The sequence below is a fragment of the Sminthopsis crassicaudata genome, chromosome 3, assembly GCF_048593235.1.
Source record: "Sminthopsis crassicaudata isolate SCR6 chromosome 3, ASM4859323v1, whole genome shotgun sequence".
NCBI lineage: Eukaryota > Metazoa > Chordata > Mammalia > Dasyuromorphia > Dasyuridae > Sminthopsis > Sminthopsis crassicaudata.
In genome coordinates, this window is record NC_133619.1 from 608,259,631 (window position 1) to 608,282,839 (window position 23,209).

General features: G+C 34.8%; 1 protein-coding gene across 2 annotated transcripts in view; it reads right to left on the minus strand.

Moving 5' to 3' along the window:
- KDM1A (lysine demethylase 1A) overlaps positions 1–23,209 on the minus strand; it is a 71,354-nt gene that overhangs the window by 19,695 nt on the left and 28,450 nt on the right. For both annotated transcript variants that reach the window (XM_074305912.1, XM_074305911.1), the window contains 6 exons: positions 20,891–21,024; positions 19,025–19,103; positions 14,823–14,915; positions 11,580–11,686; positions 9,302–9,383; positions 7,567–7,661 (listed from right to left, as the gene is read on the minus strand). In XM_074305912.1, the coding sequence (XP_074162013.1) occupies positions 7,567–7,661; positions 9,302–9,383; positions 11,580–11,686; positions 14,823–14,915; positions 19,025–19,103; positions 20,891–21,024 (590 nt within the window). The remainder of the gene's footprint in view (positions 1–7,566; positions 7,662–9,301; positions 9,384–11,579; positions 11,687–14,822; positions 14,916–19,024; positions 19,104–20,890; positions 21,025–23,209) is intronic.

Consider the following 23,209-nt stretch of genomic DNA (forward strand, 5'->3'; position numbering starts at 1 on the left):
CCAAAAGATTTCCACACGTGCTAACGGGACTGTTACATGAAGCAAGGCTTGCACTGGAGCTGGCATGCACTGGGCTAAGCTGGCATGCAGAACAACACACAGGGAAAGCCCCAGAAAGCAAAGGATGTAAAACCAAGGCCTTGGAATGTTTCAAAAACGTTAGGTTCTTGCAAAGGAAAAAAAAATGGTAGGGCATTTGGAGAAAAGCTCCAAGAATTTTGGAAACCCCAGCCTGCTTCCTCACAGGATTTCAGCTGAGGTGAGGAGGATGAAGAGGGTGAACAATGGCTGTTGACGGTGGAAGAACAAGGGTCTTGGAGTTAGGACACATGGGTCTTGGTTCCCATCCCTGCTCCTTGCCTGGGAGCAAGTCACAGAGGAGACACCTCGACTTGCACTGCCTAGCTCACAAAGTCATTGGGAAAAGAGTGCCTTTGTAAACTGAGAAGTACTTTTTAGGTGTGAGATGTTCATTAAAGGGCATATCAGCATTTTCTTTGTTTTTTCCTTTCTGACATCAAGAAATGTATACTGGAGTTAACTTGTCCCAAGGTCTTCGTGAGTACTTAAGAAAATGATGACTGAAGAACCTGGAGGACAGGCCCGGCAGGCACAGAGGCAGAAGGAGGGACCACCCCCCTCACCTCACCCCATCATGGGAAAAACCCTGCTACCCCCTCTTGCATCTCATGGCACTCACAGGGCTAATGTTTGCCCTTATAATGAACTGACAGCAGTTGTAGCCACGGCACTTAGTAAATGACAGCTACAAGGGGAAGAGCAGGCAACTTGGAACCAGCACTTTTGGCTGTACAACCTGAACCCCCTTCCTGTTGGAAATGCAAGTTTGGAGTTCTTTGCTGACAACTTGGCTGGTGTTTCAGGGTGAGTGCAGCCTTCCTTTTTAAGTACAAAGACTAAAAGGAGCTTCTGTAGTTGTTGGAAAGGATGTGTGAATGTGAACGGTACAATCAGCTTTAATCAATAAAGAACCATGAAATGGGATCACCAATGCTCCCTAGTTCAGGTGCAACTTCTTTATTCTTCTCTTTAAAAAATCTTTTTTTTTTTTTCTCTTCTAAATGGACCTGACTGTTTCAGAAAACTGGGATTTATTCCCTTACCAATTCACTAAGTAATTCTGGACCAATATTTTTATGGGATATAATGAAAGTTGAGCACCAAAGGAAAGAGAAAGAGCTAGAATTCTGTTTCTGGACACCTAAAACATGGCTGATTCTGCAGCAGGTTTAGAGTTGGCTGGGCAACATCAAATCCTGGAAACAGTGCTACTTCTAAAGGCCCTTCCAGGACAGCTTGAGAAATGAAGCAGGGCAGGGTTTAAATGTGGACATCTGCTTCCTCAACTGTATTACAACTGGTTGCCCACTACTCCATCAAGCTTTTTGAGGAGAAGGGAACTCCTTATGAGTAGAACAGATTATACTCTAAAATTCCTCTCAGGGATTCTATATTAAGTTCTAGCTAAATTTTACATTTTAAAGCTACTGCCAGCTTTGACACTATGTTCTAATTTTCTTTTTTTTTTTTTCCCTGAGGCTGGGGTTAAGTGACTTGCCCAGGGTCACATAGCTAGGAAGTGTTAAGTGTCTGAGACCAGATTTGAACTCGGTCCTCCTGAATTCAAGGCTGGTGCTCTATCCACTGCGCCACCTAGTTGCCCCCATGTTCTAATTTTCTAAGATTTTGTTATTTATATACCATAATTTGGTGGACCTAATATTATTATTTACTCAATCTAGAATCATGGAAAGAAAATAGTTGCCTTTGTCATTATCATAGTGGTTTTTAATATGAGAAATAATTGAAATCAAGAATTGTCTAGAGAAGCATTATTAAGGTGATTTTTGCCTTGAGTTATCCATATCCTATTCCATTATCATGGAATAAGTAAGTGCAGCACAGCCTCATATTAATACTGAAATAACTTCCTGCTTCAGTTCCTATAGGGCCTGCAAAATGCTATATGATATTTCCGTGCATGCTAGCTAAACTTGTGAAAACTTTTCAAGGAGAAATCTTCTTAGGCAGAGAGTTTGTCCCCAAGGTGTTTCAATGGAATTACTCAGCATCATGAAAAAGCTAACATTCCAGGACCTTGCATCAAGAATTGTGTTTTTCAAAAACCAACTGGTACCTGAGTGGTCAAATTTCCATAGCTTGTTATTGCTTCCTCTTAAAAAAGGAAACCTCATTCACTTGTGACATTTTTGCTGGGAATGTGAAATCCTCATCAAAAGGATGATGTGGTGACAGAAACAGAAAGGCTACATCCTCAAATGCCTCAAAAAATGAGGCATTTTCAATACAAAGATATGCAAACAGTAGCGATTAAAGCTCTTCCAGTACAAACTGGATGAAATGTTGCTTTAGACAAGCTTTAATCTTTGCAATTGGGATGGCAGTCACATAGGACAAGAAATACTGAAAAAGTCTTGCAGCACTCAGGATCAATAACTGGGCTCGAGGGTTTGTGGTTGAGAAATATTTAAAGGGACACTGTCAAGGTTAATGGGACCAAATTTACCCTCTTTTTTTTTTTTCTCCCCTTCAAGTGATTGCTAAGTTTGTGTAATTCATTATACTTTCTCCTTATGTCTCCCCACCATCAAAAAAAAGTTGACGCTTACATGCGCTCAATAACAAAAACTCAAATAGTACTAGCCCGACACTCAGGAGCAGCCCTACAACAACAAACCAGCGTGAATGTGGGATGAGGAGGAACTCTGGGAGGGAAACAGATTGAAATTTCAAGCTTCTAATGGGTTATTATAAACAGTGAGGAAAATGATTTGAAAAAAATTATGAAAAAAAAAATACCTTGACAGTGTCCTTTTAACCATTGCAGCAGAGAGAGAAATAAACTGTAAATAACAGCCCAACAGCCACGTCAAGTTTAGTTTTGTACATCAGCAGTAAAATTAACAAGTTTAAAAAACACACAGCATGACAGAAGCAGTCTGTTAGCCGCAAAAGCTGTGAACAACCACCAGGGAAATAAGGTGTACATTATATATATAAATATATGTATATAAACTAAAATGGAAAAAAAAAAATGGAAAAGAAAAACAAAAAAGGAAAAAGGAGGAAGGGGAGAAGTCAAGACAAAGAAATGGCCAAAAAGGAAGGCAGTCTTATAATTAAGGAAGGAAGGGTGAGGGTGGGTGGCAAGAAGCACTAAAGAGTAAGAACAATGCAGGACTAAATAAAACAATATATTAAGGAATAATGGGGGGGAAAAAAGCAGATGACAGACCAAAAAGATTGCTGCCCCATTGAAATAAACACTACAGGATGACATGTCTGCATCTCTAGTATACCAATATAAACATGTGGTTTATTAAAGCTTTGAGAAAATGGCATAAACAATATCATTCATGAAATCAGGACCCACTAATCTTTGCCACATCCAGCAATCTGAAGGAATGGGAAAAAGGTATCCTCAAAGAGGCTTCATATGCTAAATTAAATCTTAAGGTCAAATTGAGAATATAATTTTGAAAGATCATCAAATGGACAGATGGTATCTTGGATCTCGTTTTCTTTTAGGACATGTAGATTCCTATTTCTCCCATCTTAGATCAATTTCTAAGGTAGGAGAATATTTATTTAGGAATGAGCTGACAGTGAAAAGAACTTCAGAGACTACTAAACCCAGGCTAAACAATTAATCTTTAACTAACTAAATCTCTCCAAAGGTTCATTCCCTCTATGGGATTAGAACTCAAGGAATCAATACAGAATTATTCCTTTTCCCTCAATAACTTGTGAGAATTTGTATAATTTTTATAATTTCACATGAAATGTTCATTGTAAATACTTCAAAAGTAGAAATGTTTGACACAGTAAAATTCTTAGCAAAGCTTGATTAAAGCAAAACCTACAGGACCTTCATTTTTAAGGATAATTCCTAATCCTCAAACTATTATCTTAAAAAAGGTATTATAATATAAATGACCTTTAGAGATTCTAACTTTTCAAAAATAATTCAAAAACCAAGTTCTGGCTACATCACTTACCAGAGGTTAATTAAATGATCTCTTAAGTATGATAACTCATTTAAGCGGCAGTTCTAATGTTTTTAATTTTCCTATCTACTTGACTGAACCATAGTACCATACTTAACACTATGGACAACGAATAGGGGAGTAAGATCAAATCTTACTGACAACTTGCTCTACCATGAAACTAGCTGCTCTAATGGCTCATCATCATGTTGTATGAACAAAATACTATTGAGACAGATACATTGGAAGAATGAAAAACACAATGAGCCACTGAGTAACCAATCATCACATATACATTCTCTCTCTACCTCTCCCCGTGTCTCTTTGTTTTGTCTGTTTCTGTCTCATTCTCTCTCTTCTTTCTTTCTTTTCTCTCTATATCCTCTCTTCTCCTTCCTTTCTCCCATCTATCTTGTCTTTTCCCTTTATTTCTGTCTCCGACATATACTTTCTTTCATGTGATCCCATTTTATAGCCTAGAGAATGTTACAGTTAATGAATTCTAAAGACATATTAGTCTCACAATTATATATGTCTTGATACTTTGCTTAAGGACTAAGTATAAGTTAACTATGAGGTCTAGTCCACAAGCCTGAGAAAGCTTTGTTCTTGTTATAGATTAGGTTAGAATGATGGAGAAACCGAGGAAAAGGAAGCTATTTTATTTGCCTTCTTATCTCTGAAAAGTTCATTCTATAGAATTATACTTAAGATAGCACACAATTCTTTCCCAGATTGGAAAACCCTCAGTTAAGAAGCACCTTCAGTGCTACATATAATGGGGGTGACAATAGAATCTACCTCTCAGAGAGGTTGTAAGGATCAAATGAGATAAGATATATAAAATGTTTTGCAAAACTTAAAAACACTATATAAATACTAATTATTAGTATTATAATTATTATTGCACACATCAGCTTATTACATGAAATCTGTTTGTAAAGTTGAATGAGTATTAGAATTCACTGCATTGCACTCTAGACAAAATGATAAATAATTAACAGAAAGAAGATTCAGAGGGAGCTTCTGATAGGCCAGCATAGCTGTGAGGTCTACTAGTACTAAAATGGAAAGGAGCTATCATGTCCAGTATTAGCAAGAATGAAGGGAAGGCAATTTCCATGCACGAAGATGAGACTATGCCCACTGGGCACAGGTGAATAGAAGAAGAGGAGCAGTGGGTTGCCATCTTCAGGTCTGGTTTAAATAGAGCAATCTGCAAACATGCCCACTATGGACCAAAATCTGGTGGGCTCCAATTTCCTACTGACCATGCTGCTTCTAGATTTCTCTGGGCCTATCCATCATGCCTTCTTTCAATGCAGCAAACTCATCACTGGGAAATTTCATTATGCTACAAGACTGAATCTGCCTGATTCTCACATCTCATTAGGATCTCTTCTCTTTGTAACTGCCTCTGATTGCAGGGTAGAACATAGATTCTAAAGCTTCCATTTGAAGAAGTCTTCTCCCTATTTCCGCACCAACTACAGTGTTTTTGGAGGCCTTTATCATGGTCTGACTCAGGTACCTGTGCCCCCTGAGTTCCCTTTCCTTACATTTCACAGCTTCTTTTTATGCACTGTCTTCTTCCATTAGACTATAATGAGGGCAGCGATGGTTTTTATTGTTATGTGTATCCCTAGATCTTAGCACAGTGCCTGGCACATATGGGCACTTAATAAATACCTTGAAGAGATGACATTCCATTGATGAGAAATAGGGAGGAAGGCAGAGATGGTGGAGAAAATAAAATGGTCACATAGCTACTATATCTATATGAATTTATTTGTATGGGATCACCAAAATCAACAAGGAAAAAACAACAGATTTTGAGGGAAAAATCCTGGATATGAATAATGACTCTGTTACTTAGCAATAATGTGGTCTGATCAGGTCATCTAACTTCTCTAAGCTTCATTTTCTCATCATTACAATGAGGAAGCTGGCTAGACTGACTCTAAAATTTCTTCTGACCCTGCTTCTGAAATGAGGGAATTAAGAAAGATCTTAGAGGAGTAACAGTTGAGCTGAGTTTTTGAGGAACTTCGGGGCTCCACAAAATAGAGAAATGAGAGCATATGTCAAGCCTAGTATGGTAGAAGAAATATCTGCTATGGCTCCAGTCTGTCTCAAGAACACTGGAAGTGAGAAAGAATCATGTACAAGCAATCTCAGAAGGCAGGCTAGAACCACTCTGTGAAAGGAGTTCAATGCCAAACAAAAATGGACATATTTTATTCTAGAGGCACTAAGAAACTACCGAGATCCCCTACTGAAGGGGAAAATGGAATGACCTCATTAGATCTGTATTTCACAAATATCTATTTAGGTACATTTGGGGAAAATGTATTGGAGAAGAGAAAGGCTAGAGGCAGAGAAACCAATGAAAATCCAATTATAATAACCCAGCACCCAAGAAGTGATGAAAATTTGAACCAGGGTGGTTGTAGGTGACTGAAGAAATAGGTAGGAATGTAGAAATAAGCCAAGACTTAGATTGTGAACCGAAATAATTATAAGAACGGTGGTATTCCCACCAAAAAACAAAGTTAAGAAGAGCAGGTTTAGATGGTAAAACAATTGGTACAGTTGGGATATACAGAATCTGAGTTACTTATGGCACAGCCATGTAGGGATGTAGAAACACAATGAGATAAAAGTATATAGTGAATCACTAGTACAGAGATGACACTTGACTATATAGAAACCAATGAAATCACAAGAGAGAATAATATGGGATGAAAGAAGAGGGCCCAAGGTGGTACTTTGGAATAAAACTATACACAGGAGACAGAAAATGGTTTATTATCCTATAATGGAGACTGAGAAAGATTGGATAGGGAAGAAAGGAACCAAGAACACAACAATGAGCATTAACTTTCTGACAGATACAAATGAGCACGGACAAACTGGACTAGATCATAAAGGAAATTAGGCTTGAAAGAATGCTATGAGCAAATGAAAACAATAGTAAGACAGCACTTGTCATTTATTTTTAGGCAACCAACACACATTTATATTAGACAAATGCTACAGTTAAGACTGAGGTATTAACAAATAGTGGGCTTGAGATAGGTAAGTACTGCTTTGTAAATCTACCTACATGCATTACTTGGCTCCTATTCCATCCAAAATATAATTATGAATCCCAAAATATAGTCATAAGAAAAAGAAGCTGAGAAGTATACTAGGAGGCCCGGGGGGTGGAGAGCAAGAAAGGAAATGGCAGAGCCCTAAGACTTGGAGGTTACAGTTGTGAAACACTATTAAGTACCTGACATTCAGGATATTATACCATAACCAGATATGTATGTATGTTTATGTGTATAAAATATACCCAAATGTATTTCTATTATGATATACCCTAAATAAGAAGTCTATCTTATATCCCAGAAAATGGGAATGACTTATACTTTTTTATACTTCTTTTTTTTTTTTTTTTGAGAAGTAAAAAAGTTCCACCACCAATATTTCCTTGAATAATTTCCAATGGAAAGAAAGTCATTCTGAAAAGTTCTGTTTGTTCTTGACTTACAGCTTGTCCATTGGCTTCATAAAGTGGGCATTTTTGCTTGATCTTGGCCAATTCCATATTTACTTGTTTGCTGACCACAGCCATTGGATTCCCTCCTGGAAAAGAACTTCACCAGTTAAGTCTGGCACATTCACAAAAAGAACAGTAAAAGAGATTCCTCATCCATAACTACATCAGGCCTGATTACAATTAAATACAGTGTCTGGCAATAAGCAAAGGCATCTAGTAAGAACACAAGTTCAACTACAAAGATCCAGAGCACAAGATGACAAAATCCAAAAAAACAAACACTCCCCCCCAAAACACAAAATAACAAAAAATCAACAACAAAAACCCAACCCAAAATAAAATACCCCCCCAAACCAACCAAACAAAAAAACCCAACCAACCAAATAACTTCCCTCCCCCCCACAACTTTATACAAGCTGGAACCATGAGACAAAGCTAATAATATGAAATCTAAGAAAGAGGTAATAAATGTCAAACATCTTGCACTTACATTAAAAAATAATTATCTTAGTACATGGTCTGGTAAGTGTGGCTAAGGGAAGAGCTGATTACAAGTCAGACATGAGTCCAAAGCATGATGCAGAAGACCAAAAAGTTAGTGCAACATTAAAATGTATTATTGGCAGCATGTTTGGACTGCATTATTAGCAACCCAGCGGCTCCAGCAAGTGAGGTAATAATCCTAAAATTCTCTACTGAATAAACTATGACTGAAAGAATACACTCAACACTAAAAAGGAACACTGACAAACTTGAAATAGCATGTGCAGAAAGGAGATCAGGATGGTGAAGAGCTGATAAATTATGTCATAGGAGATGAGCTGATGGAACTGGAGGTGTTTATTCTGAAGAAAAGCCTAAGAAAAAATACTATAATTGTCTTCAAGCATCTGAGAATTTAATATGTACAAGATGGATTAGGCCTTTCATAGTTCCAGGCAACAGAATTTGAATTGGTGTACCCCAATTTTAGGAATGCATATTTTTGTTCTGATATAACAAAGTCTTTTCTAAAATGGGAATGGATCCCTAAAGAAGTCCTGAGTTTCCTTGTGCCAGATGTGTTCCAGCTATCTTCCTGCTATCTGAAAAGCTACAGGAGGAGTTCTTCACTTTTGTTGTGTCATGGTCCCCTTTGTCTGACGAAGCCTAAAGGGCATTTTTCAGAATTATGTTTTTAAATGCAAAAACAAAATACATAGGATCACAAAGAAAAACATCAATATTGAAGTATAGTTATCAAAATATTAAAAAAAAAAAAAAAAAAAAAAAAGTTCGTGAATCCCAGGTTAAAAATTCCGATTTACAAGGAAAATCCCAGAATAAATTAAAGGCTGGATTAGATAACCCCAGTTTCTTCCAGCTTTCAATGCTTTATATTAAGGATGGGCAAAAACAAATTTCAGAATCATCAGTAGACTCCATTTGACACTTTCATGTTGATATGACCGTGGAGAAAATATTTAAATGTTTTATTTTGATAAATACTTAGAACATAAAAAGGAAAAAAATAAGCCATGTTTCATCAATTAAGTTCTCTTTACACATTTATAAGCATTTACTCTATAAGTGAAAACATGGAAACTAATTGTATATATAGATGTTTTAATGTAAGGTCTCAGATAAAAAAATATATATATATATGTATATACATATATATATGAAAATTATCTCATATTTGGCAAACCACATTATACTGGATAACAATTTAAAAAGACTCACTCACCAAGACCTGTTACCACCATGGCTCCAAGATCAGCTACATAATTTCCTTTGCGAAAGGTAGCTACTCTTCCACCCACACGATCCTGGTTTTCAAGAATTAAATCACAAAATAAGCAATGGAAATTTGTCCTCTTGCCTTCTCCCCTCTACTTCTCCATCATATTAGCTCCCCATCTTCTATAATACTGAATAAGATGTATTGTTAGTAATCTTTATGAAATAAAATAAAAGGGCACTAAACACACAGAAATGAATCAGTTAAGTTTCATCAGGCTAAGTTCTATTTTGTTTGCAAACAAGGTGTAATATAAGAGGCTGTCTTATTATGGAATTTTATAAAGCAGCCAGAAAAAATAATTTAAATATCATGAAGCCACAGGTTAACACAAGATTTAGCAGTTTCTCTATTAAAGAACTGAAGGGCTTGGAATGATAGTCTGGAGAGCAAAAGAAATGAGGATCACAACCAAGAATCACCTACCCAGTAAACTAAGGGATAATCCTTCAGGGAAAAAAATTTAATATAACAGAGGCTTTCTAAGCACTCCTGATGAAAAGACTAGTGTTGAATAAAAAAAATAAATCTGACTTTCAAATACAAGATGCAAGAGAAGCATAAAAAGGTAAATAGGAAAGTGAAATCAAAAGGGATTCAATCAGGTTAAAATGTTTATATTCCTACATAGAAAGATTTACCTGTAACTCCTAAGAATTTTATCAGTATTAGGACAGTTAGAAGGAGTATATCTAGAGACATAAGCCTTGAGTATAAGTTGACTATAGGATAATATAAAAAAAAAAACCTAAATTAAATTAAGGAATGAGTGAGAGGCATGTACTGGAAAGGCAGAATTAGGTAAATTATCTCACATAAAAGAGTATGAAAGAATTTATGTAGTGGAGGGAATTATAGCAGGATAGGCATGGTAGACACCACTTAAACCTTCTCTCATCAGAACTGGCTCAAAGAGAGAATGAGAGGATAAAGAAGTCTATGTTACCTATAGGGAAGGGTAAAAGACACAAGGTGGGCAAGGTAGATTTGAGGAAGTGGTAGTGAGAAGAAAAACATTTTTGAGTAGGGCCAGGTTGGGCTGAGAAGAAGAAGAAAAAGGGAGAATGAGAGGGAGAGAAGAGAAAGAGAGAAATCATAAATTAAAAAGATTTTTATGGAAACTTGCTATAAAAATCTTTTAATTTATGATTTCTCTCTTTCTGCTTTTAAGGTCTCATTTTTCAAACATAGAGAGAACCAAATCAAATTTATAAAAAATATACATCATTCCCCAGTTGATAAATGATCAAAGGCTATGAAAACAGGCAGTTTTCAGAAGAAATCAAAGTTTTTTACAATCTTATGAAAGAATGCTCTAAATCACTACTGATTATAGAAGTGCATATTAAAATTCTAAGGAACCACCTCATACTTACCAAATTAGCTAATAGGACAGAAGAGGAAATTGATAAATGCTGAAGGGGATGTGAGAAAACTAGGACACTACAGCACTGTTGGTGATACTATGGATTAATCTAACCATTTTAGAAAGTAACTTGGAACTATGCCCCAAAAGTTATAAAATTGTGCATACACTTTGATTTAGTACCATTACTATGTCTTATCCCAAAAAGATTAAAAAAAAAAAAAAAAAGAATTTATATATACAAAAATATTTATAGCAGCTCTTTTAGTGGTGGCAAGAAATGGAAATTGAGAGGATGCCAATTGTGGAAAGGTTAAACCCATTTTGGTATATGACTATGACAGAATTTTTATTGTGCTATAAGAAATGATGAGCAGGCAGATTTCAGAAAAATCTGCAAAGATTTATATTAATGGATCCAAAATAAAGTGAGCAGAGCAGAGCACTGTATACAGTAAAAGCAATACTGTACAATGAACAACTGTGAATGACAACTTTCTCAACAATACAATCTGAGATAGTATGGAAAGGCTTAAAAAATGCTGTTCACTTCCTGAGAAATAACTGATGGAATTAATATAGATTAAAGCACTTTTTTTTAACTTTATTTTTCTTGTTTGTTATTTTCTTTCACAACATGATTAATACAGAAATATGTTTTGCATGACTACATATGTATAACTTATCAAATTGTTTATCTTCTCAATTGAGAGGAGAAAGGAGGGAGAGAATTTGAAATTCAAAATTTAAAAAAACAAATGTTAAAATTTTTTATAAGTAATTGAAAAAAATTTAATTATAATACCCATTTCCCTATTGCTTCTTGCCTCTAGCTATGTCTCAAACCAAAATTCTTACCCGGGCTTCCAGAAGTGTGACATCCATTCCAAAACTCTGTAATTGGCGAGCTGCTGCCAAGCCTGAGACTCCTGAACCAATAATAATAACTTTTCCTGTTTTTTTAGCTAAAAAGAAAAACATTAAATGAAAATTAAAACAAATGTTACTATTCCAAGTTTAAATATGTCATATCAAATTAAGTTTCTTTTATTGTTATAATCTATAAGAGCTTAAAATGCCACATTAAGAGGGATACAAAAAGAATCAGAATTGTAGTCATAGGTCTGGGGTTAAGCTTGGCTCACCCACTTGCCATATGTAACAATGTCCCATATCCTCTTTGGGGCCATTTTCTTATAAAATAAAGGGGATCCAAATCAATGACTTCTGAAGTCTCTTCCAGCACTAAAACTATCAATTGTTCAAACAACCATTTTTGAAAAACTACTGAAAAGCAGCTGCAGTTACTTGGAACTTATAAACCCACAGAATCTTTAATTCTGGTGTTGGGATTCACATTTACCGATTATCGACCTTGTTGGGGTGTGTCCCCCCCCAGTTCTCCTCATCTGATAATAAAGTGTTCTCAGGCTTGTTAAAAGTTCAAATGGATGTCCCTAAAACATTAATTCTAACAGAGCCTAACAGGGAACAAAGTCTGAGACAAAGTGTGCTAGAACTGAAGAAGGGAGAGATCATTTTTGCTGGAAATCAATTCAGGTTAAATCCCTTTGACCTCCCATGGGGTAGTCCATTAAATTATTGTTTCAAATATAAAGTAATGCACAACTGTGCCTATTTTGTGACAAATGTTGCTAATATTGTGTCATAGAATCTTAAGCCTGGAAGGAAGCCCTAGAGCTTTGCCTCAGATTTGACAAGTAAAGCCCCAAGAAGAGCAAATAGCAGCAGGGTTGAGGAGGCCACAGCAGAGCTGGAATCCCATTTCCCTCAGTTGATGAGGCTGCTATACTCTCTCAATGGAAATGGTCGCTTTAGCTTGAGGGAACTTCCAAAGAGGTGTTGTACTCTTTTTATTTTAATTAACCGAAGAGACAAAATCAATAGGAAAACAGGATTAGCCTGTGAGAGCCTGTAAGACATTTTTTCCCATCATGCAGTCACAAAGACAGGAAAGATTTCTGGTAAAGTGCTCATGTATTACTATTGTTTTGGACAATTTTGTGAGTTTTAAATCAATCACAAGGCAACTGTGAAATTTGGGGAGTTCACAGGCAAAAAATGAAACAAAAATGATAGCTGTTATTGTTGGATCATTCTTTTAAAGGGACAGGAACTAAAAAACAAAAACTATATTAGGCATGTTAATATCAATAAAGCTTTAATGTAAGAGATGAAAAACTTTAGAAGAAAGGTTCAATACTAAGGGGATGGGAAAAAAATTACATTTGGAAATGAGAATGATAAGAAAAGAAATGACATCAATAAAATCTTTTTTTTTTTTTTTTAATATAAATCCTTTAGCAGAGACAACACATACACAACACACACACACACACGTACTTTGGATGAAACTTTCCCTCTGTACATACTATAAAGGGGATGCTCAAAATTAACTCCCAAGTATTATAATGAATGCAAAATATCACAATGATTAAAAAAAAAATTCACTCCGCAGGGGTTAGAACCAGTAAAGTAAATGGTGCTGCCTCATATTATATACATGGTTCTACTTTTAACTAGGTTTATCTTTCTGAAAATTTCTATTAAACTATCTTTAATTCCAATATCTATCTCTGGCTCCTCAAAGTCAGAAACATTTGTTGTCTCTAATAAGATAAAAAAGGAGTGAATCTCTCTTCTAAAGAGTTAAAAAAAAGTGTTATTGACATCTTTTATTTTTATGTTATAATCATTTCAATTTTAAGATTTCTTTCCTTCCCCTCCCTTTAGTAGTGAACTTCCACTATGAAGGGTTTTTCTTGTACCATACTGTTTAAAAGTTTTACTGATATTAGAGTACCTAAGAGTCTTTTTAAGTTCTTTGGCACATGTTCCTTTAAAAGGATGGTGTATTACTTTCATAAATGATCCAATAGTAACAGCAGTTGTCATGTTTCTTTTCTCGAATGGAATTTTTAGAGCCTAACACAAAGTTTTAGAAATATGTTTTCCTACAATAATGTGACTTGGGATGAATTCACAGATCTACAATGCTTTAAAATTTATAAAGCATTTTCCAAACTCTGACCTGTGAGGTGGGTAGCCCAGATATCACGTCCTCTCACAGATAAAGAACTAAAGCTCAGAGAGGTAAGAGGAGTCTTGCCCAGGAAAGTTGAGATGTGAGCCCAAGTCTGACCTCAGAAGCCAGAGTTTTTCACTTTATACTACAGCCACTAATTGGCTTTGACAGCATTTCATCACATGAGAAAATGAATGTGAAAATACTGTGCACTATACAATGTATTACATATGAATTTCTATGTGGTATTTCCTTTCATCTTGTATGTATAACCAAGAAATCATGTGGTTTGCTTTTCATTGAGCAGTTTAGTCTCTGACAAATATTGTAAAAACTGCATAAATTAGAAACAAATTGCATAAATCTGAAACAAATACTTTTCATTGATTTTCAACCAAAACTTCTGAATTTAACTTGATTTCCCTATATTTGGGAAAATATCACCATCATGACATATATCAAGGTGGAAGCTTAGACAGCAAGGGTTTAAAATTCATGCAAGAGCAAAAAAGCCTCAGATGTACAAAGATAATTCATGTGCTTTTAATCAAAATGAATTCAGAATTTCCCCAATGTTTTTCACAAAATTAAAAGATAAATAGGGAAAAGGTTGGCCTTTTTCAACAATGAGGTGATTCATGCCAATTTGAATAGACTTATGACAGAGAGAACACCACTGCATTCAGAAAGAGGACTATGGAGAATGAATGTAGATCACAATGTAGTATTTTAGCCTTTTTGTTGCTCTTGGCTTGCTTTGTGTTTTTTTCTAATTTTTTTTCCCTTTTTGTTCTAGTTTTCTTGTGTAGAATGTGGAAACATGTAAACAAAAATTTCACATGTTTAACATATATTGGATTACTCGTTGTCTAGGGAAGGGGATGGAGGTAAGGGAGGGAGAAAAATCTGTAACCACAAGGTGTTGCAAGAATGAATGTTGAGAACTATATATGTATTTTGAAAATAAAAAGCAATTATTAAAAAAAATTAGTGTGAAAACAAAATAGTTTAAACAACTAATAATTCAACTTCATTGTAATTTGCTGGTTTCTTACCTGGTAGGGGTTTTATTCTCTTGTAGATGCCGAAGTTGATAAGACCATGACGTTCTAAATAACTGTGAACTCTATGAACAAGAACAGTATCACCTAAAGAAGGAATAAATTAAAAATAAAATTTACATGCCTTTCCTGATTCAAAAATTACAAAACCTTAACTGGAAGGGATCTCAGAGGCACAGTAAAGTCCAACTTATATTTGAACAAGAATACCCTCAACAACACACCAACTTTTGTTTGAAGATTTTCCACAAGGGAAGTCTCTACCTCTCACTTGAGGCAGCCCATTCCACTTTTGGATAGCTTTAATTACTGGGAAGTTCCCCTCCCCCCTTTAAAGCAAATTTTTATTGAGGTCTTTTATATCAGTATAATTTAGTCTAGTATCTTTCCTTCCCTGAAAGTCATCTCATATACCAACTAGTATTTTATAAACCTCCTCCAAAAAAATTAGGAGAAAAAGTAGCACAATTGATCAATACACTGAAAATGTCTGAAAATATGTGTAATACATAGCATTTCTGACCTCCCACCTCTGCAAAGGGGTAGAGGTATCCTTTCATATCTCTTTTTTCAAACCATACTTGTTCTTAATAATTCTGCAACATTCCTTTTTTATTTTGTGGCTCTTCTTTCCATTTATACTGTTAATTAATATGTACATTGTTTTCTTGACTCTAATTACTTTACAGCCAGTAAAGTAGATCTTCCCATACTTCTCCCAATTGAGAATTTCTTACAGCAAAGTAATAATCTATTATGTTCACACATCACATTTTGTTTCCAATTACTTGCTATTGTAAAAAGTGCTTTAACTAACAAAACCAATGTTGTCAAGATTAGAAAGGAAGCAGAAAGCTGGTAAACAATCTTTACAGCCATTATTTTTGACAATGGCCTCATTTCTAAAATATATAGACAACTGACATGAATTTATAAGAATACAAGTCATTCCCTAATTGATAAATGGTCAAAGAATATGAACAAACAATTTTCAAATGAAGAAGTTAAAACCATTTCTAATCATATGAAAAATGTTTTAAATCACTACTGATTAGAGAAATGCAAATTAAGACAACTTTACAACTCTCAGATTGGCTAAGATGACAGAAAAGACAATGATAAATGTCGGAGGGGGAGTGGTCACTTTTTTCCTAGGAATCAAACTCAAAGCTTAATTAAGGCCTCTAATTGTAGAACTCATTCTTTTCTCTCTTCTGAAAAGTGAGACTATGCCTGTCTCTTAAAATACTATCATACCTTTCATTCTCTAGACTTTCAAAAGCTAACTCAACCTACCAGTTTTTTTCACTGCTCTGGAATGTAGTTCATCTGAACCCGATTAACTGAATTTTTCAAAGGCAGTTCTCTTATTTGTTTACTTATCTTGGGTATAAATTCTCTATTTACTCATTGTTTTTCTGTCTTTTACAGGCCAAAGATGATGATTCTTGGCAATAATGATATTGATGACACTGATAAAGCATTTTAAAGTTTGCAAAATGATTTACCTATAGTATTTCATCTGGGTTAAAAAAAAAAAAGAGAGAGAGAGAGAAGCAAAGTTGGAAATGAGCAGGTCCCTTTCTTTTTATCATGAATTACACTGTCTCTTTCACCTTGAGCAGTAGCCTTATCACTTCTCTGATTATCCTTTTTATAATATAATTTCAAAAACCTTTTTTGGTTACTCTTCCCATTTCCTTGGTAGTCTTGGCTCATTCAGGGCAATTGTGCCAAGCCTTGATCTGCTTCCTTTGTTTTCTGTCTTTGTTTCTTCTTAAAAACCCCCAGTTACTGACTTTTCTGTTGATCCATATCAATCTCTTTCTTTTCTTGTACAATGTCAGTGTTTTTCTTACTTTTCAGGATTTTCTTCTTATAAGCTTCATATCCTTCTCCTCAGTTGACTTTCCATGGAAAATTCTAGTACACAGGATGCTAAATTATCTTTTCATGTCTGCTCTCTCTCATGCCAGAGACTATGTCTGGAGTTCTTTATCATAAATTATATACGAAGTGGTCCCTGCCCCTCAAGTTTCCCACCATGGATATCTCAGTAACTAATTTCTATATGTTAGTGAGGAGATCCAGAATAAACTTTTTTCCTTTTTTGTTCTTTTGAGGAATAAATTTATCATTACAGGAAATCAAGAAAATATACAATTGATACAGATCTTTTCCACTTCCCTCCTTTCTTGTCTTCTTTCAAGTTTCATTTTAAATGCGATTGGAATGATTCTCCCTAATTAGGCCTCTCATAAAATTTCCCACAAACTCATCTCTTCCCTCTACTTCTCAGGCTATTTCATGAGGTGATGTAGATAAACCTCGTCTGTTCCCCTCTTTTCTGTACAGTTCAGGTTATAGTCTAAATAAGTGTTGCTCTTGGCTGCCATCTTTACCTACCTTGTAGATAAGTTTGTCAAAGTAATCAAGTGTTTTTCTGGCTGATGTTATTTCTAGGCTCCTTTTAATATCTTTGTTGTAGTGATCAATTTACATTAAATTTTCTTAGGACAAGGTAATAATCTTTGTCAATATGTGCTTTTTGAATTATCTGCCATTTTTTGGCATCATCAGCATGTATAAATAGGTCCTATGTTGAAGTTGTCCGAATTATCCACTATATCTTTTTTCATTTTTATTCTTTCTTCCATTTTGATACTGATATTAATCTTTGCTCTAACAAGTTGAGACAATCAATTTTTCCCTCTCAAATTACCTGGAGATTGCCATGCCTACCAATGACTAATGTCTATCACTTTTTTTTTTTTTTTTAAATCAAGATATTCCTAATAGCTAAGTATACTCTTTATATATATGGGCCCATGTTGGTTTGTTTTTTGGCTTTTTTTTTACACTTAATGTATTCTACCATACCTTTTGCCATTCTTTGCTATGCCTACCTTTGTATGGAAGTCACAAAATATTAAAAATATACATTAGTTTGGAGAGTTTTACTAAATTCTTCATAGAACTTTCCCACTTATGCATCCTTTGCAACAGATAACTGACAAATAAGTTGCAAATATTTTGATGGTAGCCTTCTTACAAATACTTATCATTAATACTGCGTACGTAATGGCCCCAAATCCCAAGACATGTTTCTTGTTGCCCCACACATGTTAAACCATCCCCCCCCATTTCAATAAGAACTTCTAATCCATTTTGCTGCAAAAATATCAAGATTATTATGATTTAGTTCTTTTAATCTGTGTCCACTTGGTGAAAGGATAAGAAAACAGTTAAGATAATATCAATACATGATCTAAAAACTGTGATTTTTTTTGGTATTTTCTATCCTGTTTTCCACCATTCTACTAGAAACAGAAAGAGATAAATAAAACTGAATGCTTATGTTCTTCAGGCACAACCTTTGAAAATCCAGGGTCATCTCCACACCTTTGTGAAAGTTATTTTTACTTATCTGCTTTCTTGTGTATACAGTATGCCTTTCTAGAACCATATTCCAAGCATGGGCGCCTCATCCTTCTAAATCTCATTGATACTCTTGAAATCAAATTTATCTCCCCGGATCTCTAATTTATCTCGCCTATTAGGCACAAACATCAGAGGTCATAGGTATTATTACTAGTTCTTTTCTTGGATTTTACCTTCCATGAAAGCTCAATAACACTTCTATTTCCCAAAAAGCACAAGCTATCCATGCTCACTTTTTCTCCAAATGCCACTCCTGACTCAAGAATTTTCAACAGTGAATCACTCAGATACCTGTTTCAAGATATCTTCAAACACATAAAATGTTGACTTCATGTTCAAAAGTTTCTGAGCCAAAGAACATAAATATTAAACAGAAGCAGGAAAACATAAACAAAATAGCAAAGATAAAAATATTTGGAATTTTCTTGATATTCTTAAACTGAGAGTCTTAAAGAGAATCAAAAAGAATTTTTTTTCCTAAGAGAGTCCTAAAGATTTCAGTTACAGAGAGGCACTACAACTTCTTTCCTGTGACCAAATGGAGATCTAAATCCCTTTGAAGAGAAAAAAAAAGAAAAAAAAAATTAAAAATATATAAAAAAAAGTTGTACCAAGTCCATATTGATGGATAACTATCTCCTAAAATAACAAATGTACATCTGATACATAGTCATTCTTATGGACAAACAGTGGCTTTGGATAGAACCCAACAAGTTGCAACAATAACACATATTTATGTCAATTAGGTTACTTACTGTTATAAGGTGCTTCTAATTGCTGTAGAGTAGCCTCAAACGTCAATTGAATTTTTGGATTATCCAACCACAACTGCAACTGCATTTAAAATAATACAATACAATTTTCACAACAGAAATATATGTGCAAAACATAAACACATAAATTTTAAATCCTTTATCTCAATTTAGTTATTTATCTTAATTTTGTTTATTTAGTTGTGGAAGCCCTTCTGTTATCTATGTAAGCAGATCGTGGCTATCATCCAAAAAAAAAAGGCTTCTGTACTTCTATTAAATGGCCTATCATGCCGAGATTTGGGGCAGTAATATATCCTAAATTCCTAGGGAAAACCTGTGTGAACAGGTTTATCTTCTCTCAAAGTTTTATAACGGTGACTAAAAGTCTAAGAATATTCACCTCATATGTTACTCTTCATACTTTAAAATAGCTAAATAACAATAACACTAGCTCACATTTCTTTACCATTTTCTATATAAAATACTTTATAAAGTAGGTAGTGTCATTATTCACATTTTATGGATATGGAAACTGAAGGTCAAAAGTAAAGTGACTTGCAAATTTTAAAGTTACACAAAGTAATTTGAGTCTGAACAACTAAGAGAAGTTAAAGGCAGATTCAGATAGGGCTGAAGCACCTATATAGAACAGGGACAAAGTAATCCCAAAAGAAAGGCTAGAAGGCCAGAAGGTAGGATGGACTAAGTTTTGGACCACAGTAAGTGGTTCAAAATGAGCTGCTGGAACTGAAACATCTGACATTGTGTTATGTAATCTTATCAGAGGTTACACCCTAAATTCTGGTTCAATTGAACTTATACAAAATGTTTCACAACTACTACCAACTGTACAGAAGTTTATCAGTAAAATTTTGTTTTTAAAAAATATTACAAGTCTAGGAAATAAATTTCAAAAAAAAAAAAATCTATAATTAATAGTCAAAGTGAGCTGTTTAAACCTCACTGAAGTTAAGCAATTCCCTGATCATATAGTTATTTAAATGTCAAGAGAGGACAGCTAAAACTAGGTTGTCTTATCTCCTATTTCAACACTATTCATTATGCCTGATTCTCTCTCCAAGTTTGTAGAAACAAGTTATGATTTATGGTTAAAGTCTCAGTAATTACCTATAGTATTTTAAGTATATGTGATACCCATTTATAACATTCTTTTGATTTTCAATTTAAAATACAAAGAAAATTTTCCCCAAATATGTTATCAAATGTGGAGAATTCCATGCTTCTTACAGTTAGTGGAGAAGATTTAGGGAAAAGGAAGAAAGCAAAGAAGTAGTTCACTCAAACGCAATTACTTTCTGTTCTCATTTAAGCCACAAAGGGACAGTAAGTTTCTATACTTAATATTCAAAGTAGGGATTAAAGGCAATCTCTTTGGTGACATAGGTCACTTAAGAGATTCTAAATTGGCATCTTGGCATACTTACCAAATGTGTAAGATGAAGCTACAACATGATTATTCTGCAACTCACCACCAAATTGCAGTTTTAGAATGCTCGCCTGTAATAGTGGATTCTAAACACTGATAAAGGCCTATTAGAAATACTATCCCAAAAGACTCGGAGGGAGCCACTCTGAGCCTAAGTTTTCTCATCTATGCAAATAAGTGTTCTTTAGTTTCTCCCAGTAGTAAACACTAGGATTCTAATCTAATTCTAGATTAAATATTAAATTCTAAGACATTAAATGTGTGACCACATACGACAATAATTGAGACTAATTTTAAACCAATACCAGGTCAGGGAAGGTTCTAAATGTCACTTCTCTTCCCCTGAACCTGAATACCAAAGATATATATATGTGTGAGATGCCTTCTACCCTTTCTTAATTAAACATTTCAGAACTTACTGTGCGGTTCCTGATGAACAGAAAAACCTTCTGGGTTTGCTGTGGCCCACTAATAATATCGGGAAAACAGGCAGCTTCTTGTGATGTCATCCGATCATGAGGGAGTCTGCTCTGGAAAGCTGCACCCTCCACACCTAGCAAACAGAGCAACAGAGTTCTAGAAAACAGGTAAAGATGGACAATTGCTAGAAGACAATGATTGCTTCTCAAGCCCTTTCTCTTGGTAAAGAATCCAATAAAGCTCTCTGATGCAGTCTACGTGGACTTTGTTTAATTTTTTTAAATCTAGCTTGCTAACTTTAGAACTTAAAAGTTTCTTATTAATATAGCACTGTTTTAAGATTTAAATATAATTGAGATTACACAAATATTTAGATATACTCTCCTAATACTTGATAAACTATAAAAACGTGGGTCAAAGGTATAATAGTTGTCTCTAAAGGAGGGGAAAAAAAGCAAGGTCCATGGATTTTGAGCCAAATTTCTAACATTCAAATAAATTTCTTCGTGATGTCAGTAAAAAGCGAACTCCAAAGAGAAAGGACCAGAAAAAAGGGAAAGTAGACTAACTTAGGAGGAGAGAACAGGTAAAGAATCTGTAGTGAAAATATAAGCAGCTATTATATTACATGCCTTCTGATTAGTTAGTTTCCAATGTGAAACACAAAGAGCATTCTAGGTTTCTATTGTTCTAGGAACCATCCATCAGCTCCCATCTAAGTCAATCCGGGCAGTAAGTGAGAAGTTATGCAGAGTATTACAACAGAGAGAGCAGAAGAAAAAACAAAGAATTTACTATTTTCAGCCAAAAAACTAATTCTCCTCTACTACAGACTATAAGCCAGAGATCCAAGGAAAACATTTCATGAAGATGCTTGAATAATTTAAGCAAGCTGAAAGTGTAATTTGACATAAAAGTTAAGAATGATTTCAAAGCTTTTAAAAATGAAATTTTTAGAAAAGGTACTTAATCTTAGCCAAAAGGCAAAGTGATATTAAAGTAATTATGTACAGGTGACAAAACAGGACACTGAAACAAGAGGCTCTGAGGTGAAACAAGACTTATTTCAATTGTTCAAAGCAACACAAGTTGATATGCAAACATCAAGGAGCCGAAGCAATAGTTTCAAAAGGTGCAAGCAAGTTTAGGGGGAAAAGAATAACAGATTTAGCTAGGACACATGCTGATAAAATACCTTGGGATATGGGGGAAGAGGGTGAGGATCCAACAGAGACATTCAATGGAAACAATAAAGGTACAAAGAGGCCAAGCAAGCCCAATTATGCAATGTGAGGACTAGATGCGAGCAAGAGCAAAGATGCACAATCAGAAACACCCCATCTTGGAGCCAAGGAAACAAGACCTCTCTTTACAGCACTGATCAGACCACTAACTTTAGTTTATATATGGGTGCCATATTGTGAAAATGGACATCCCCAATAGTCCAACCAGCCTAAATGATTAAGGACCACAGAGAGTCATTCCTTAAGGTAAGAATGTAAAGACAAATCTAAAAGAATAGTAGAGATAGCTGTGCAAATCATAGAGATAAGTTGGAAAATTAAGCTGAAATTAAAGAAAAAGAAAAGCTGAATACAGCAAAGGGGAAATACTTTAGAAAATGAAAATTATAGAGCTTTAGTACTAGAAGGTAATGAAAGAAAACATTCCAAGAACATCCCAGAAAAGTGGACCACATATAATTTAATAGTTCTCTTAATTGCCAATATATCTGTGAAATACACCATATAACTGAGGCGAACATCAGAAAGTAAACTTTTGGAAGGTACAGACTGGGTTTTGCCTTTTTTTGGACCTGTGGTGCTTATTATTAGCACAATACCTCATATAGTAAGGGTTTAATAAATGCTTATGACTGGCTGAATAATAGAAAAACAAATGGTGGTCCCTTTAAAAACAAAACACACCATTTACCTTAGTTTAATTACAATTAGCACCTGGTTATAAATTACTTTCAAAATATCTTTAATAAAGAGCATTTATTAAAGATAGCCTGAAGAAGTTACAGATCAGTTGTAGCAAAATTCGTCTCTATTTTTATCATTCTGCACAGCACCTAAATGAGCACATACTAATGCTTTGCAAATGAACTGTCATTTTAAACAATGCAATACTGATTTTCAAAATGCAAAATTACCTTAACAAACCACTGCTGAGTCATTCATTTCCTGTAATTTGGTTTGTAGAAAAGCAAACAGTAATTAGAGAATAAGAATGTAATCCAGAAACCCAGATCAAATGACTGGACATCTAGCCTATGCTTCTCAGGATGTCTTGAAAGTGAGGTAATATATACC